We start from the raw sequence: 20,267 nt of genomic DNA, 5'->3' as shown, positions 1-20,267 counted from the left end.
AAGATCTCACAATATCCTTTTCGTTCACCCAGTTTCAAATGGTTCAAATGGCTCTGAGCACTCTACGACTTAACATCTGAGGTCATCAGTCCCCTAGAACTTAGAACTACTTAGACCTAACTAACCTAAGGACGTCACACACATCCATGCCCGAGGCAGGATTCGAACCTGCGACCGTAGCGGTCGCGCGGTTCCAGACTGAAGCGCCTAGAACTGCTCGGCCACAACGGTCGGCCCCAGTTTCATTTTTGAACAACTGCATAGAATAAGAATATCTCATATATGCAGAAGTCGTCGGAAAGAGCACATGGAGCAAAAAGCGGGATACTTTTTAGCAGCAAGGCTTCGTAACAATCACTAGGAATATAACGTAAGTGATGGAGACTGAATCAGATTGGTTTTGCCCGAAATAGGGGTCTGGAAAGTACGAGAACAGGAATCCAGTACGTACCAAAAGAATGACGACCCTTCGGGAAGATCTAGGAAGAGGTGGAGAGAGGAATCACGAAGAGACAGATCAAGCAAAAAGCCCAAGTCTCACGTAGGTGATGATGAAAACGTGTAAGAAGCTCAAATTGAGACTGGTGGATTTGCATTACCAGAATGACAACTACTGAAGGAGAGGAAAAATGATTTCCTGAAGACAAATTGTTGCCTATCGCTTCCAGTTTAATTCCAACTATGCTTACAAAGTCTCTGGATTGAGGATGCAGGATACTATATTCACTGTCATCTGGTCGAACTGAGTAACAAATTAATATTTTCCAATTGTGTGGATGTGAGGTAGGATTGCTATAATCTAAACATAATAATTAGTACCATTCAGTACATTAAAAATATACTTCGCACAAAATAACAACGCATTTTGAGAGGCAGTCCTAGCATCGTTAGGAGGTTGATGATGTTGGTCGCTATGTCGTCTAGCAAAAGTCAGTAAACATTTTTAAGCCTCATGATGTCATACAGTCGTTTCAGACTAATACTTCATTTAAGGCATTGCCTGAGGCTTGTTGTCGGTAGCGATTAAGGAAATTTCAAAAGTCGAGAGTATCTAATTTACGTCCCATCCTGTGATACAAGGTATATTGGACCCATGAGGAGCCCATTTTCGATCAGATACAAGGAACGTAAAGACGCTTTCAAAGTTAGGAAATACAAATAAAAAGTAGCTACCACGTGCACAAATCAGGCCAAGGCCACGCTGTAGAAGTAATAGATGACATATAGAAATCTTAAACATGGGAAAGATAGGAAAAAAGCTGTAATTGCTGGAAGATTTAGAAACAGGCTTTCACGAAAAGAAATACGAGGGTAATCCCAAAAGTAAGGTCTCCTATTTTTTTATAAGTATTGAAATCTGTTTGTGTGGCAGTTGGTCACACCGTTATGAAGAGTGCTTCACGCGCTGTGTGTAAACTTGCGCACGCCGCGCTGAGGCGCTCAGTCTTGTCTTGGTAGCCGTTGAGAATTGAGCTTCCGTTGAATGTTACCGCCATCGACGAACAAAGGAGCGGGAGACCGTCAATTTCTGAGAAGATATTGTTGAAGGTTGAGCAACGCATGCGTGAAGATCGGCGGATCATCCTGGATGATCTCTGCACGTTGGTTCCAGAGGTTTCCCGAAGCACTGCTCACAGAATTTTAATGGAAATATTGAATTACCGGAAGGTGTGCGCAAGATGGGTACCACGCATGCTGAAAGGACCACGTGCGACAACAAGTTGATGCTTCCCGCGCATTTCTTCACCGCCTTGCAGCCGAACAGGACAACTTTCTGGATTCAATTGTCAAGGGTGACGAAACCTGGGCATACCACTTTACACCTGAGACTACACAACAATCACGCCAGTGGCGGCATCCTTCTTCGCCAAAGCCGCGGAAATTCAAACAAACACAGTCTGCCGGTAAAGTCATGACAACCGTTTTTTGGGATCGGAAAGGGGTATTCTAGGTCGACTTTATGTCCACTGGGACCACAAATAACGCTGACAGGTACTGTGAGACTCTGAAAAAACTCAAACGGGCAATTCAGAACCGGAGAAGAGGAATGTTGAGCAAGGGCGTACACATTCTCCATGACAACGCTCGCCCACACATCGCTCGGCAAACCGTTGCTCTCCTGCAGCAGTTTCAGTGGAACATAAATCACCCACCCACCCTATAGTCCTGACTTGGTGCCCAGTGACTATCACCTGTTCCCTAAGTTAAAAGAACATTTGGCTGGAAAGCGATTCAGCTCTGACGACGAGGTGAAAGAAGAGATTCATAACTTTCTGAGCAGCATGGCGGCGAGCTGGTATGACATGGGCATACAAAAACTGCCACAGCATCTACAAAAATGCATCGTTAGAAATGGTGATTATGTCGAAAAATAGCTAAATGTTCAAGCTGTAAACCGATGTAAACCATTGTAGAAATAAAAAATAGGAGACCTTACTTTTGGGATTACCCTCGTACATCGATTTTCTTAACGTACAAACGGATTAAAACAGAACAAGGTTCTTAAAGCTTTTTTACCTTATTTTAATCCGGATTCATAGGTATGAGTATTTCGTAATCTACAGATGTAGCAATTAGAGATTGACGATAGTAGATGTCATTACATAAGAAGTATCTTTGGAAAGTAGTAAAGAGAAAATGACCTTGCTGAGCATACGGGAGGCAGTCTAAGTTTTAATTATCACCTCCAAAACATAAAATTAGGTAATTATTTTTTGTTTATTTGCAAGTACACACAGAAATCATTCCGTACAGAACCGTTTCACACCAACAGCGGAGACTAAAGAAAACGTCGCAAGTCGTTGATATAGGGAGTGCCGTGCGGTGATTTTAATATTCCGCATTTGGTGGGGAACAGCGCTGCAACAATCTGTGCTGAGTTGAAAAAGTGTATGGTAACTATACACCATCACTGACTCAGTGGTTACGTGGCACAGACGCTTGCTTGGCAGTCAGACAAACCTGGATGGCGCAGAGCGAAAAAGCACACCATCTCTCTGAGGAAGTCCGTAAGTCGCAAGAGAAGTGGATACACTGTCAAACACCGAAGTCTCACAACCGAAACAAAAGTGGAAACAGTCATGGATCAGTTTTGAGCATCTAGCACGACATTTTGCACGTGACAAAAGTTGCCACCATTTGGTTTCCGCGACTTCTCACACCCTTCCAAAGAGCTCACCGAAGCGAGGCAGCAATGTAAACCTTTCAGCTGTTTCACGCCACTCCAGATGGCTTCTTTACCATCCTAAGAGCCATGGGGATACGACATATTTTTCACAACGATAGATGACTTGCCGAAGACCGTGCTCATATAATGGTGCATTGCTGCCGTATGCCTCCAACAGCTCAGCATGGATTGTTGCAGCGTTGTTTCCCTTGAAATACAGGAAATTAATTACAGCACGATAATCCACTTTACCAATGGGCTCATAGACATTACGGAACTTTAATTTTTGCTTGTGATAATTAACACTTTATTATTACCCCTTGTCCTGTGAGATAAAGATCAGGAATTGAATATTTGGCTTGCAGACATTCCTTCGGTTTAGTTGCTGTGAGAGACCACGCGCTATCTTCCTGATAATGGAGCGAGGCAGCGAAAAGCTGCTGCAGTTGCTTAAAAAATCTCTGCAGTGAAATGCTAAGCTGCACGTTACCTGCAAAGAGTACCATAATTAACTTCGTACTTTAGATGGCATATCACATGTCGCTTGCCTCCTCACATAGATGGCATGGCCATGCTCGATGATGCGGCATCGTGAGTCACGATGGAGACTTCACAGAGACAATCCCTCACCAAAGAGAAATTTGGCAGTTGTGCAGGTAGACACAGGGAGGTTTCAGCCAGTCTTGTGGATGAGATGCCCACTTACAGACAGGGATGGCGGTTAGTAAGGATATAGAGGGTAGGTGTACCCACTCAAACAATTCAGAACGGGTAAAACACCCACTCTAGATTTCAGGTAATACATGTACACTAAGACAACCTTCGCGAAGCAGCTGCGGTAACTGCAGTTACAGTGACGTATTTACGTCTCAGCGCGAGTTCTCTCCCACTTTCGGGAAAGATACTCTCCTAAGCGCTTATGAAGCCACTCCAAATTGCGGTAGGTGCATCAAGAGCGTGATGGCGTTCCTAACACAACGTACTGGTGTAGCTGCTGCTGCACTTTTGGGAAAGCTGCGGTCCCAAAGGGAACAGCATCTCAAACTGTAAGACCGCTGGTAATCACCGTGAAGCCGTGAAGTACATACAGCAGCCGTTCTGAATAGGCCTGCAGCACAGCAAACGTTCTGCTCCATCACATTTATATATATATATATATATATATATATATATATATATATATATATATATATATATATATATATATATATATATATTCTAAATAACTAACCTAAAAAAAGGAAAGAAGGAAAGTGTCGCAGAGAAGCGGTATAAGTTCTTTTTGCATTTTTTTTTAATTTCGCGGAAATCGAGTGCTTATTGTGAGCGCTTTCCGTAGACGAGCAGTACCAGCCGTTTCTCACACTATTAAGCGCTTATAAGCTGACACATTGCTTACCAGTTTTGTAATATAAAAAGAATGAGTGAAATTATTTTTCGTCCAACAGTGTTTAAGCTCCGGATACTCATCTTTTGGCGCATCAAAATTCGGCTGTGTAGTTCCGATAAAGATACGACGGGTTCCCGACGAACCTACAGATATCGGACGGTGGTCCCGGAGTATGAAAACTAGTTATACAGTAAGAAATATGCTACTGGGTCTGAAAAATAAACGTAATAAATAAAAAGAATTATTCAAGAATTTTTCAGAAAATCGTACTCTGAAGTTTACTAACAGTTGACTGCATCACTCAAGAGTCGATTCATCAAAGAACTTTAAATCTCTGGAAAGATCTATTCTTTAACAACCTACAGAACTCGATGAAATTGTAAAATGTTACAGAAAAGGTAATTTATCTGGAGAGAGGTTGATAAGCAACAGAGACATGTTTTTACAACTTCTGAAGAGACAAAATGAGTAGGCATAATATTTTACGAAAGTTGTGGAGTTTTTGAAAAATGTGAATGGACAAGACGACCACTTCTTGAGTTCAGAGGTTTGTTCATTTGCTTATTACGATTCCTTGATCATCATATTCTAACGAACGAAGTTTTTCTTTTGTGTGTCGATTTAGAACTTATTTAAGATCGGCAGTGTTGCGAGTTCGACTCAGCCTTATCGATATTTTGCATGTTTGCTGTGGCATTACCAATAAAACAGATGTAGACGATTTGTTAAATACACTCCTGGAAATTGAAATAAGAACACCGTGAATTCATTGTCCCAGGAAGGGGAAACTTTATTGACACATTCCTGGGGTCAGATACATCACATGATCACACTGACAGAACCACAGGCACATAGTACAGGCAACAGAGCATGCACAATGTCGGCACTAGTACAGTGTATATCCACCTTTCGCAGCAATGCAGGCTGCTATTCTCCCATGGAGACGATCGTAGAGGTGCTGGATGTAGTCCTGTGGAACGGCTTGCCATGCCATTTCCACCTGGCGCCTCAGTTGGACCAGCGTTCGTGCTGGACGTGCAGACCGCGTGAGACGACGCTTCATCCAGTCCCAAACATGCTCAATGGGGGACAGATCCGGAGATCTTGCTGGCCAGGGTAGTTGACTTACACCTTCTAGAGCACGTTGGGTGGCACGGGATACATGCGGACGTGCATTGTCCTGTTGGAACAGCAAGTTCCCTTGCCGGTCTAGGAATGGTAGAACGATGGGTTCGATGACGGTTTGGATGTACCGTGCACTATTCAGTGTCCCCTCGACGATCACCAGTGGTGTACGGCCAGTGTAGGAGATCGCTCCCCACACCATGATGCCGGGTGTTGGCCCTGTGTGCCTCGGTCGTATGCAGTCCTGATTGTGGCGCTCACCTGCACGGCGCCAAACACGCATACGACCATCATTGGCACCAAGGCAGAAGCGACTCTCATCGCTGAAGACGACACGTCTCCATTCGTCCCTCCATTCACGCCTGTCGCGACACCACTGGAGGCGGGCTGCACGATGTTGGGGCGTGAGCTGAAGACGGCCTAACGGTGTGCGGGACCGTAGCCCAGCTTCATGGAGACGGTTGCGAATGGTCCTCGCCGATACCCCAGGAGCAACAGTGTCCCTAATTTGCTGGGAAGTGGCGGTGCGGTCCCCTACGGCACTGCGTAGGATCCTACGGTCTTGGCGTGTATCCGTGCGTCGCTGCGGTCCGGTCCCAGGTCGACGGGCACGTGCACCTTCCGCCGACCACTAGCGACAACATCGATGTACTGTGGAGACCTCACGCCCCACGTGTTGAGCAATTCGGCGGTACGTCCACGGCCTCCCGCATGCCCACCATACGCCCTCGCTCAAAGTCCGTGAACTGCACATACGGTTCACGTCCACGCTGTCGCGGCATGCTACCAGTGTTAAAGACTGCGATGGAGCTCCGTATGCCACGGCAAACTGGCTGACACTGACGGCGGCGGTGCACAAATGCTGCGCAGCTAGCGCCATTCGACGGCCAACACCGCGGTTCCTGGTGTGTCCGCTGTGCCGTGCGTGTGATCATTGCTTGTACAGCCCTCTCGCAGTGTCCGGAGCAAGTATGGTGGGTCTGACACACCGGTGTCAATGTGTTCTTTTTTCCATTTCCAGGAGTGTACATTTATTTCGCGCCACTTAAAGGGGAGCTCACTTTTTGCGTGGTGCAAGTGATTTTTTTTGTAATGAATTGTTTACAATTAAACAAATAATATCTTAAGAATGATTTTGAATTTTATTGTGGTTTTTGTCAGTAAAAAGTTTCCTTTTTATGACTTTCTGTTTGCTATTTCTGGGAGGGGGGAGGGAAGGGGTAAGGGGTCGGAGGACCGTTTTTGGGGCAACTACCCATTCAGACAGAGTATGAACTGCTGGACCTGCTCAGAGTTCGTCAGACAATTCTGAGGTCCGTCCAGAAGGTGATCTATCGGTGTTTTCTACATCTCTCCGATTATATTTCTAAAGTCTTCTCACGCAGCGTTTCCAACATTTCAAGACTAAGTATTGTATAAATGAGCTCCTCGTCAGGCCGTGAAGGCCCGTGGGACGTCGACCAGCCGCCATGTCGTCCTCTACCTTGCAGCGTCTTGCGCATGCGGCATGGAGGGGTACGTGGTCAGCACACCGCTCTACCGACCGTTTCACAGACTTTCCAGACCGTGGAGCCCCTGCGACTCGGTTAAGTAGCTCCTCCTCACTTGGCATCATTAGTCTGGATGCACAACGTACCAGTCCTCTCGCCAAGGAAAAAACCCTTGGCAATGCTGGGAATCGAACCCGCCGCCCGCCACCTACGCTGACCACTCAGCTACAGAGCATCAAAAAGGATTACCAGCTTCATGACACATCACGACCACGGTGTGGTATTCCATTTATGTGACGATCTGCGCGCGTATCTTCCTACAGCAGATTTTTAGCTTCTGTAGTGTAGTGTATAGCATTGCCAGGTCCCTCCCCCTCCTTCTTTCCCCCTTCCCCTTTCCCTCTCCCCCTCTCCCCTTAGTCACAAACTCCATTTTTGTTTCTGAACTCATTATAGACAAAAGCTCACCCTAACGTGGCACACGTTGCGCGCCTCAGCGTGATATCACAATCCTTAAGGCTACGTCGAATCAACAGACCCAAGTACTCTTGCAAGCTGCAGTTGTCTGTGCTAATGTGTTCTATTCTAGAAGCTACAAATACTGCACGATTCTTTTCAATTACAGCATACTTGATCATCACATGGAAATCGCCCCTATTGTATCCTGGACTATAAATATCAAATGATTATGTTCGTTGTAAGAAGGTAGGATAGAGGTAACTACAATTGTGTTAACGGTGCCACCTGTCGTTAAACGTTGAGCGTATTAACTAGTATATACACTGTTATAAGCTCGTATATCTCTGCCACCAATAACAGTTTAACTAAAATCCTTCAGGATATGTTGGCCTCCATCTTATAAAAATCTTAAAATGGTAAAACATAACCGACGTTTCGGTCGTGTTGCAGTGGCCTTCCTCAGGACGTGGATGCAATATCGTACTATAAACATACTCTAGCTATCTGTAGCTGTCTCTTTGGGCGATACCGAAAATGCTTCGGCTTCCTGATCACACTCAATTTGAGAACCTCCCTATGAACTTCAGCACGGTAAAGAAAAGATGTGAAGGCCAATAGCCTGGCAGCCAATATCAGTTAGTTAGTTAGTTTACGGTGCAAGAAATGTAATAACGCAACGTTACGTACAATCCCAGACGCGCCGATGATGATGGCACCTGTCTTGAGAGAACACCCCTGACAACAGCATCTCTTCAACATCACCACCATAGTTCCTGCAACAAGAAAAAATTCGCTTACAACATGTCATTAAATATTTTTCTACATACACCATAATAAGGTTAAGGCAGGAACCACATACAAAAGGCCCTGTGTATGTTGCAGACATGAAGTTCATGACGAAAGAAATGAAACTGAAGCGAAATATTACTTCATTTTACAGAATGAGGAGCTCTATAGCCCAGAAATGTTTATGGAAAAGTTTTCTAAATTTTGCGGATATAAGAAGAGACACAAATTTGTGACTCGGGTGCAAACATAAATAGCTATCATGAGCAAAGAGACACATACAACTTAGACAATGGACTCGGCTATCTATCTCTAATGAGCATGCCATCTACGAGACGTCGAACTCTGAGTTTTCTTTCTTTACGTTGTGTACAAATATATGTAAATACGAGGAAGAGTGAAGCCGGGAGATGGTTCCGAGGTGATAATGGGAGTCATGACAGCTTCTGGTGTAGAGGACTGTGACTTGTTTTCAGTACGTTAAGGTACTGCAAAGTTACGAAAAGTATAGTACAGTCGACAACTGTATAAGATTTATTCATCTTGTAATGGGAGCAATTGTCAAGCTGTGGTTGCTGTATCATGATCCGCATACTTTATAAGCAACTTTGCAGAACCCAAATGTCAACCTCTTGGCAAATTTGTGTAACGGATTTGACAAGCTCTTAATCAAGCAACACACAAGCTGAAGAGGTCGTTACAGGATATACGACTAACAGCAGAAAAAATGGCTGAAATTTAAATTACACGCCATGTTATGACGGTTCCAGTCACATTCCGGGTGTACAGATATGCTCATAAAAGTAAATAACATTTGTAATTGTGTGTGTGTGTGTGTGTGTGTGTGTGTGTGTGTGTGTGTGTGTGTCTGTGTCTGTGTGGTAGAAGGATTAACAACTGTTTCACGCTCAACCTAAGGACGTACCTCAAAGGAAGGGAAGAAAACTGCGCCGAGTCATTTGTAGAACTGCAAATCCAGTAAGGGCAGTTCAATTCGTGATGTGGAGCCAAGAACCACTGCAACTCCACAGGAACATATCCAGCCCCTGCCACAGATACACAGCCTCTGCGAGATGCCTCTTGGATGTATTCGGGGTCCAAACAGCCACCTCTCGGTCTGTATACCCGTACGGGACCATCATTCGCTGAGGACAATACTGAGTCGTCGGAAAATGTCACGTTCTGTTTCAGTTGCACCACGTTTAAAAACGGATTTTGCCGTGATGCGTTGACTAGATCTTCATGGTGGACACATGTTATTATGTGCCAAAGTCAAGTTCTCACACGCCTACTGGATACTCTAGTATCTCGATACTGTTTCACCTATCCTCACGCGGTGCGCTCAGGATGCCTGTTGACGATGAGGCATAGTGCGTGAAAAATATGACTTGTCTGAAAGCGATGGGGTGGAGGCATTTGTCGCCCCTCGTGTACTGTCACTGGTAATTACAGAACAAATGTTTGCGCTTGCAGACCTATCCGCAACAGACTATCAGTCTGTTACGTGTAATATCAATAAAATCAAACACAGGGCGACACTCTTTGGTTTGTAGCCAAACTTCCATACCAGCATATTTTATTTGTACAAAATATTTTAGGCCTTCTCGGAACAGACCTGAAATACTGACAAGCTCGGTTTCCTGTAATTTTTGAAGTAATATTTCCTCATATCGATGCTTCCGCGGAAAATAAAAAATTATGGCATACTGAATTTGTTTCACATCTCTGCTGTACCGCAGTTTAGCTCTGGCTGCGATTTCCGCTTGCCAGTTTTTGTGCCATCAATCGTATGTTTTTTAAACATGAGTAGCTTTGTCCCAGACTCGAAATGAATTTCGTATCACATCTCTCTCTCTCATATATATATATATATACACACACACACACACACACACGCAATATAAACGTCACGAACCGAATCTAGTCTCGAACACATACTTCGTTACGTAGGCAACAAATAATAAAACATGCCAAAGAAGAGAAAACACGTAATGGAGTCACAATATTTACTTTGTGAAAAGCAGTGTCCGGTGAAATAGTTGTATCGAGTGACAAAAGGACAATAGTACACCACAAAAAAGATTGAGAAACATGGTGAACAGTGTCATGAAGGCTAGAACACAAAGTTGTGATTATATGGCAGTAATAAAAGTGGTAGTGCGACCTCCAGAACAGACGTGAGGAAATGCAGATCCGAAAATCGTAAGTAATTAATTTTCTACAAAGAAAAATCGTGACGTGAACTGTTTAATAACCTACAACTAACAAAACTGTATCACTGTAGGTCCCACTGATGATGTCTTAGAACAGGAAAAGGCGAAACGCGGATGGGATAAATAAATTAACTAGCAGCAGGAAAAGGCAGTTTTATTTACAAAACAAGAACTCTTTTATGTTCCGTGCTAATAAACTTCGGAAAGATATCAGTGGGAGAAGCATGTATTTAAGTGTTGAATGGTGTTTTACAGACTCCAATAATTCATATCAAGCTTTTTGCCCAGACCTAAAGCGTCCTGTCAAAACAAATTTCTTTCCAGGATGGATTTTCGCTCTGCAGCAGAGTGTGCGCTGATTTGAAACTTCTTGGAAGACGAAAACTATGTGGCGGACCGGGCCTCGAACCTGGGCTTCTGCCTTTGAGAGAAAGTGCTCCACCGAGCGGGCTATGCAATCACTACTTACCCTTATGTAATACTTTACCTCACAGCTGTGAGGGATTTAATACTTTGAACTTATAGCTGTGAGGGCGGATCGTGAGTCGTACTTGGATAGTTGAGTAGGTAGAACACTTGCCTGCGGAAGGAAAGGTCCCAGTTTCGAGCCCGGGTCAAACGCATAATTTTGATCTGCCAGGAAGTTACACATTTCTTTGCAAATTTATTACATTAAATTAGTAGTTTGCTTCATGAGGAAAGTATTTTACACACAACGTAAATCTGAAAAATTCTGTCGGTGATATCTTAAAATAATTAGTTCCAGTGGCCACAACACCCTTCCTTGACGTTTATAAATGTTTCAGCGAAGGCCTTCTTGTGTAGTCGATCGAGGCATCGACGTAACACATGTCTGGATGTGCAAGAATGTTGATTAGGGAGTAACATCAGTCGACGATGAGATCATTAGAGATGCAGCACAAACTCGGACTGGTGATGGACAGGGAAGGAGATCATCCGTGTCGTATTCGAAGGAACCATTCCGATATTTGTCTTAATCGATTTAGAGAAAGCACGGAAAACCTGAGTCAAGCTGGATACATGGGGTTTGAAATGCCGTCCTCCCAAAAACGAGGCAAGTGTCAACCACTGCGCCATTTCGCTCGATTCTTTGGAGGTGCAGTGTGTTTCAAACATGTGTTCTTTTCGGGCATCCTTTTCTTTTAGGAGAACCAAAAGAAGTCTGCCGTTACCATACAGGGGAGTCATGGCCAATGTTCCAGAAACGGCACTTAGCCATGAAGTCGAGTTCACAGGTACCATGATGTGACCGGGTTTTGTCGTACAGGAGACCCACTTAGCTATCGGTTACGACGACGGCTGATTATAACGAATACGTAGCATCATAAATGGTTCAAATGGCTCTGAGCACTATGGGACTTAACATCTATGGTCATCAGTTCCCTAGAACTTAGAACTACTTAAACCTAACTAACCTAAGGACATCACACAACACCCAGTCATCACGAGGCAGAGAAAATCTCTGACCCCGCCGGGAATCGAACCCGGGAACCCGGGCGTGGGAAGCGAGAACGCTACCGCACGACTACGAGCTACGGACTCAATAGTTTTAAGGCAGCGTCGTAGAGGAGACCGGCGTCGGTAGATGAAGTACTTTCTAGGACGAATTCCCACTGTATCATGTCGTAGCTTTCTTTGAATAGCGGACTTTTGGAGGCTACTCTTTTACGGAATCGAGGAAGCCGGTGGACACTATTCCACAAACTGTCAGGCTCTGAATCAATCTGGCGGCCTCAGCTCTGAGTCATTGCATCTCCTGCCTGGTGGTCCAAGTGAAGCGGGCTCGGAACCACCCTCTGCTGCCACTGACCACCTTAACAGCTCTACACTGACAACTCGTCGCTGTTGCGGCTCTCACATCCAATGGTGTCTGTTACAATATCGAATAATCTCTCTGCAGTTTAGATTACATTGCAAAGAAATACCGGACACTTTTCGGACCCTTTTGATATTGCCTACCATTTCTTGGCTGAAATGATAATTTGCAGAAAAGATGGATCTCAGTATTAATTACATCTATATCAATTTTCACCCGTAGTGCGTCCCGATCGTTTGCTGATTTGTGGAATACAAATCGGACATTGCTATCACATTTTCCTAAATCTGTGTGAATGGTGTCGTAAACATTCTTTGCTGCTTCTCAACCCTTCCTTTATCAGTCTCTGATGTAGTCGATGATTTTATGTTATCATCTCTCTCATTTGCTCTATGTTGTACTTTCTTATATATGTTGACTCTCGATCCGAACATGGCACATCTTCACTATTTCCTCACGATTCCGAAAGCGTTTCAGACCTTGTAAACTCAATTCGCGTTCAGTCTCCGTTAGTACACTTGTTCGAGCATTTTGTGATGGATAACTCACGTTACATGTTTTGCCACCGGTTATAGTAATTTTCATGTTTAGTTTCAACAACGGAGAAGAATCGACGACATTATCACTTTTTTCATCGAATATGTAAGGATTTTTTTTAAAAATATTAAATTGTATAACATGTATGCTAATTATTATTTGTTCCACTGCAATATCTACGCAATTTGCGATTTTGTTTCATGCCTGTATTGTCACCTTTGAAAGCAATGTATCTTCACAGAATGGAGTAAACAACGTGTGGAAATTACTTGATTGTCATGTCATATACTCTATCTGGTCAAACGTATCTGGACATCCAAATGTAAAGCAGAGTTGACCACTAGATGAGAGGCCGACCCGCTAGTATAAAAGGAGACGGGGAGTGCCGTGTTATCAGTACAGAAGCAATACCAGAAGTATCTCACGGTCACTTGAGTTCAGTAACTCCGAAGTGGACAAGCCATTGCATGTCACTTGAGTAACATATCTCTCAGGACATTTAAATATTTCTAAAGCTGCCCAAGTCGACTGTTGGTGATGCGAATGTAAAGCGAAAAAGTGGTGAAACAACCACAGCTGCAGCAAGACCAGGCACGCCTCACATACTGGGGGATAGGAAGCGTCTAGTATTGCGGATGGTGGCTGTAAAAAAGTGCAAGGGTTCGAAAGAGCTAACAGCAATGTAGTTAGCACAAGGATTATGCCTAGGACGTTACAACAATGCAGATTTCTACAGTCAGTGGTATGCGACACTTGACATGGTGCAAAACAGGGGCACCGCTGGACAGAGGATAACTACACTCATCGTCATAAATTAAGGATAACTGCAGAATGTGGTGCCACACAACGTGGCACAACACAAAACTGGCGCTAGTAGCATAGGCACACAGGGAAGACACACGACACACATCTGTAAGTGCACGGCATTGGTGATAAGCTGAGAAAACCGTCCCAAAACACATGTGCTACAAAACGCCACTGTTTCCTGCGCATGTATCCCGGCTTTAATATGGGCTATGATCACCATGCACACGTACACAGGCCGCACAACGGGTTGGCTGGGATATAGCCTCCCATTCTTGCACAAGTGCCTGTCGGAGCTCCTGAAGTGTCGTTGGGGGTTGAAGACGTGCTGCGATACGTCGACCGAGAGCTTCCCAGACGTGCTCGATGGGGTTTAGGTCTGGAGAACAGGCAGGCCACTCCACTCGCCTGACATCTTCTGTTTCAAGGTACTCCTCCACGATGGCAGCTCGGTGGGGCCGTGCGTTATCATCCATCAGGAGGAACATGGGACCCACTGCACCCCTGAAAAGGAGGACATACTGGTGGAAAATGACGTCCCGATACACCCGACCTGTTACAATTTCTCTGTCAAAGACATGCAGGGGTGTACGTGAACCAATCATAATCCCACTCCACACCATCGAACCATGACCTCCATACAGGTCCCTTTCAAGGACATTAAGGGGTTGATATCTGGTTCCTTGGTTCATGCCAGATGAAAACCCAGCGAGAATCACTGTTCAGACTATACCTAGACTCGTCCGTGATCATAACCTGGGTCCACTGTTCCAATGACCCTGTACTGTGTTCTTGACAACAGGCTTTACGGGCTATCCTGCGACCAGGGATCAGTGAAATGCACTTTACAGGTCTCCGGGAAAATAAACCATGTCTGTTCAGTCATCTGAAGATGGTGTGTCTGGAGACAACTGTACCAGTGGCTGCGTCCGTGGCCGTCTGCGGGCACTGATGGTGAGATATCGTTCTTCTTGTGGTATTGTATATTATGGACGTCCAGTACTGTAGAACCTGGATACGTTTTCTGTCTGCTAGAATCGTTGTCATAATCTTGATATCACACTTTGTGGCACACGGAGGGCCCGTGCTATGACCTGCTGTGTTTGATCAGCCTCCAGTCGCCCTAGTATTCTACCCCTCATAACGTCATCCATATGTGCTCCTTGAGCCATTTTCAACACACAGTCACCATTAGCACGTCTGAAAACGACTGCACACTTACTCGCTGCACCATACTCTGACATGCACCAACACACCTCTGCATATGTGGACTGCTGCCAGCGCCACTGTGCGACGACCGCAGATCAAATGCACAGCATGGTCATAATCCGAGGTGATTTAAACCCGCAAACCGTCCACCAGAGCGTTGTTTCACCATGTATCAGAATTCATTTATGAGCATGAGTGTAGAAAAGCGTAATTAGCAGTTATGAATCGCGCTATACTCTGTGACAAGCCGAAGGAAGAGTATATGTATTTGACGAACGCCAGGAAAACAATACCTGCCATCATATATACTGCCAACAGTGAAGTACAAAGAAGGTAGTGTTACGTTATGGGCGTGTTTTTCGTTGGGGTGTTTTGGTGGAGGAGACCAAACAGCGAGGCCATCGGTCTCATTGGATTTGGGAAGGACGGGGAAGGAAGTCGGCCGTGCCCTTTCAAAGGAACCATCCCGGAATTTGCCTGGAGTGATCTAGGGAAACAAGGAAAACCTAAATCAGGATGGCCGGACGCGGAATTGAACCGTCGTCCTCCCGAATGCCAGTCTAGTGTGCTAACCACTGCGTCAGCTCGCTCGGTTTGTGTTTGTCGTAATTGGGGTGTTGTTTCCTTTTTGCGCTCAAGAAAACGCTGAATGTAGAAGGATATACAAACATTTTTACAGTATTGTGTACTGCATAAAATAGAGGAACAGTTTGGAAACGATGATTGAATCAGCATGTAAGCGTATCCTGTCGTAAAGCAACATCTGTCAGTCAATGGTTTGCGGATGGTTTATGGATAATAACATTCCTGAAATGGACTGTCCTGCACAGAGTCCGTATCTGAACGCAATGGAACATCTTTGGGTTAAGTTTCTTCTCTGGTTTCGGCTCGTAAGACATTTAGACATGTCACTGAAAATGTTCACAGCAGCGTTCAAGTCCTCACAAAGGCAAAACGTGGACACACCTCGTATTAACGTTTATTTTGATCAGATACTGTACAACAATCAGCAAAATCCTTAGTTATATCAATACTGTAAGTGTTAGGAAAAATCGACACATATTTTTCTCCATCCTGTATATTTACGTCACAGCCTGGCAAATTACAATTAAGAAGTATTGTAAGTCCCACAGACATGCATTTTTATTTATTTATTTATTTATTTATTTATTTATGTTTAAATCTTGAACATGACTGGATGCCGCTAATGAGGATAAAGTGAAATACAACCATTCAGTCGCAGAAATGAATGGTTTATTCTGTTACTGGTTGGCTGTATTTAATTTGTTTCTCACAAACCTTTCTGTTGTGTGGGCATTGTATTGTTCGGTGCCAACTGGAGGTCGTATGATGAAGCTGTGGTTCGAAATGTACACTGACTAAGTATAAACGCTATTGATAAGGCAGTAGACGGATTTTATTATTAAGTTATTGTATAACACCTAGAGTTTATTTGTTGTTGCTTGACACTGTGACATGAGTCTTCGTATTCACAGTCATTTGTTCAACTTGGTGTATTCCACACTACTTCTCTACCCATGTCTACACGCATGTTCACTTTTTAATCATCTTGATGGGAAATAAACGGTTGGATGTCTCCCGTTTGAGGGGCCGTTGCTACAGACACTACTAACTGAAGGAGAGAACTCAATATATGCCGTGTATCTCGACACAGTTCGCGGCCTTGCCGGATGTAAACAACATCTGATACGCCGGCATGACGCTATACTGCTCGCTTCCTCTCCTTTGCCGTCAGGCAATATATCACTTGCGCTCTCCGAATAAGCAATGAGGAGACCACCATTTCGACTAACAAATGCGTATCGCTCCTCTCTTCGCTTGTTTAAAGTTTTATGTGATTTTTAGCGCTATGAAAGACTTAACACGCAATAGGTATCGTAATTAGTCTCTCTTACTTTTTTTCTACTTTCTATTACGTGTTATATCACACCCAAAAATTTAGTTTTGACCGATATCTCTTTACATGATCATTCATTATTTTCGTTTTATTTTAGAGTACTGCTACATTTTATCTACTTACGTAAGACTTTTTGGTATGTGAAGTTTGAAGTCATAAAAGATTGTTTAGCTTTCTGCAGCACCCTGAGTCTCTAGCCCATTATTTCTAACTTAGTTTCTGTCAGAGCTGTTCTTGTAATGTAGTGTGCTTCGCGTGTGGTTCTCGAGAAACAACAATTGGGCCAGACACACGTACAAACACACACATACACATTTGCCGGCGCGCGGGTGTGTGTGAGTGTGTGTGTGTGTGTGTGTGTGTGTGTGTGTGTGTGAGTGAGTGAGTGTGTGAGTGAAAGCGTACACACAACCCTCAGTTAACTGATATGAAAAAAACAACGCGAAACCACTGGAATAATGCAGGTACACAAACGTTAAAGTGAAACGTTGACAATTTTTGTAAATCTGAAATGTGGAAGTAGATGCATGACAACACACTAAAAAGAAACAACAGAAAGGGCTATTCTCGAGTATGACAATGAATTTAAGCAGTAACTTAAAAGCGACTGTGTTTCCTTCTCCAAATAATATTTCCGCTGATACGACAAGTATCGTCCAGAAAGCGAAACATTCACAGGAAAACTAGCTCAGCTGCCAGACAGGTACACAATGCGTTCAAAAGTATCCGGACATCCTCAAAAACATACGTTTTTCATATTAGGTGCATTGAGTTGCCACCTACTGCCAGGTACTCCATATCAGCGACCTTAGTAGTCATTAGATATCGTGAGAGAGCAGAATGGGTCGCTCCGCGGAACTCACGGACGTCGAACGTGTTCAGGTGATTGGGTGTCACTTGTGTCATACGTTTGTACGCGAGATTTCCACACTCCTAAACATCCCTAGGTCCACTGTTTCCGATGTGATAGTGAAGTGGAAGCGTGTAGGGACACGTACAGCACAAAAGCGTTGGGCGACATCGTCTGTTGACTGACAGAGACCGCCGACAGCTGAAGAGAGTCGTAATGTGTAATAGACAGGTATCTATCCAGACCATCACACAGGAATTCCAAACTGCATCAGGATCCACTGCACGTACTATGACAGTTAGGTGGGAGGTAATAAAAGTTGGATTTCAACGTCGAGCGGCTGCTCATAAGCCACACATAAAGCCGGTAAATGCCAAACGACGTAAGGAGAGTAAACATAGGACGACAGAATAGTGAAAAAAGTTGTGTGGAGTGATGAATCACGGTACACAATGTGGCGATCCGATGGCGGGGTGTGGGTACGGCGAATACGCGGTGAACGTTATCTGCCAGCGGGTGTAGTGCCAACAATAAAATTCAGAGGTGATGGTGTTATGGTGTAGTCGAGTATTTCGTGGAGGGGGCTTGCACCCCTTGTTATTTTGCGTGGCACTATTACATCACAGGCCTGTACTCATTTTTTAAGCACCTTCTTGCTTCACACTGTTGAAGAGCAATTCGTGGATGGTGATTGCATCTTTCAACACGATCGAGCACCTGTTCATAATGCACGCGCTGTGGTGGAGTGGTTGCACGACAATAATATCCATGTAATGGACTGGCCTGCACAGAGTCCTGACCCGAGTCCTATAGAACCGTTTGGGATGTTTTGGAGCGCCGACTTCTTGCCAGGCCTCACCGACCGACCTCTCCTCAGTGCAGCACTCCGTGGAGAATGGGCTGCCATTCCCCAAGAAACCTTCCAGCACCTGATCGTATGCCTGCAAGAGTGGTAGCTGTCATCAAGGCTAAGGATGGGCCGGCACCGTATTGAATTCCAGCATTACCGATGGAGGGCACCACGAACGTATAAGTCATTTTCAGCCTGGTGTCCGGATACTTTTGATCAAATAGTGTAAGTTGACTCATGGTGGCCGGCCCGGGTGGCCGAGCGGTTCTAGGCGCTTCAGTCCGGAACCGCGCGACTGCTACGTTCGCAGGTTCGAATCCTGCCTCGGGCATGGATGTGTGTGATGTCCTTGGGTTAGTTAAGTTTAAGTAGTTCTAAGTTCTAGGGGACTGATGACCTCAGATGTTAAGTCCCATAGTTCTCAGAGCCATTTGAACCATTTTTTGACTCTTGGCATTCTTTTCCTATCCTTGCTACTTGTACAACCAAGCAGACTGTCAAGTACCCATCACCCAAAAATTACCGTACAATTGTACACTTGATAGCTTATTAAATGACTGGAGTTGTTTGAACTGTTCACCGAGCTACGCAGTAGCAAATCACATTAGAGTGTGTAGAGTATTGTTCGTAAAATAAGTAACGTAACTGTAAGTGCTTCTGTGGCACTTATGTGGAGAGACAGTATGTTCTGCTCTCCTGTCGTATGATCACGCCGCTGACGACAAACTGCTTCTTACGAAAGCCTCATGTAAAGGTAGTCAACGACATACTACTACAAGGCACAAGGCACGCTCAACACTCGTATACCATGGCGCTCATCTTACCTGAACCGTGCTGAATTTGGTACAGATCCGCTTGGAAGCCGTACTGAACCTAGGCCAACACTCTCCACGATTATCCTAGAACTTGATATAACTCTTATTTCGGCGAGGTCAAATGGTCCTTTGTAAGTTCTCAATAATCTTATTGTTATTACTTTGGTGAGAACCAGTGTTGTTCATTCGCAGCGACGATACACCGTGTTTTGCGCAGGAGAAGAGGAGAAGTGCTTTTATCAGTCTTCTGACTGGCTTAATGCGGTCCGCCACGACTTCCTCACCTTGGCCAACATCTTCATATCAGAGTGGAAATTGCGCCTAATGTCCTCAGCTGTTTGTTGGATACAGTTCAATCTCTGTCTTCTCCTACAAGTTTTACCACCCACAACTTCTTCTGGTACCTTGGAAGTTATTGCACGGCGCCGTAACATATTTGTTATCGTTCTGTCATTTCCTCTTGTCATTGTTCTCCGTATGTTTCTTTTCTCGCCCATTCTACGGAAATTCCCCTCTTTTCTTATCTTATCAGTCCACAAAATTTTCGGCTTACTTCTGTAGCACATCATCATCATCATCAGCCTTCTTAAGGCTTCTGTATGTTGTACCGTCCTTCACGTCATCCGGTATCTGAAATCTCTTCCTTCCTCGCTTCGTTTTCCCTTCTACATAGCCTTCTAAAGCTGTTCTTGTCAGTCCCTCATTCTTTCTTAATATATGCCCAATCCACTTTCTTTTTCTTCTTTTTATTACATCTAGTAACTATCTTTTCTCTCCCACTCTTCTCAGTACCTCTTCATTTTTCACTCTGTCCATCC

At 44.4% G+C, this 20,267-nt stretch overlaps 1 protein-coding gene across 1 annotated transcript in view; it reads right to left on the bottom strand.

Annotated features, from left to right (window-relative positions):
• The window catches only part of LOC126172823 (uncharacterized), a 103,243-nt gene that overhangs the window by 75,305 nt on the left and 7,671 nt on the right, over nucleotides 1-20,267 (bottom strand). Inside the window, exon 2 of the mRNA XM_049920910.1 lies at nucleotides 8,318-8,403. Coding sequence (XP_049776867.1) covers nucleotides 8,318-8,398 — 81 coding nt within the window. The 5' untranslated portion in view covers nucleotides 8,399-8,403. The remainder of the gene's footprint in view (nucleotides 1-8,317; nucleotides 8,404-20,267) is intronic.

This window comes from Schistocerca cancellata, chromosome 1 (assembly GCF_023864275.1).
Source record: "Schistocerca cancellata isolate TAMUIC-IGC-003103 chromosome 1, iqSchCanc2.1, whole genome shotgun sequence".
Lineage (NCBI taxonomy): Eukaryota > Metazoa > Arthropoda > Insecta > Orthoptera > Acrididae > Schistocerca > Schistocerca cancellata.
The sequence above is the reverse complement of the archived record's forward strand: the minus strand, read 5'-3'. Positions and strand labels throughout refer to the sequence as shown.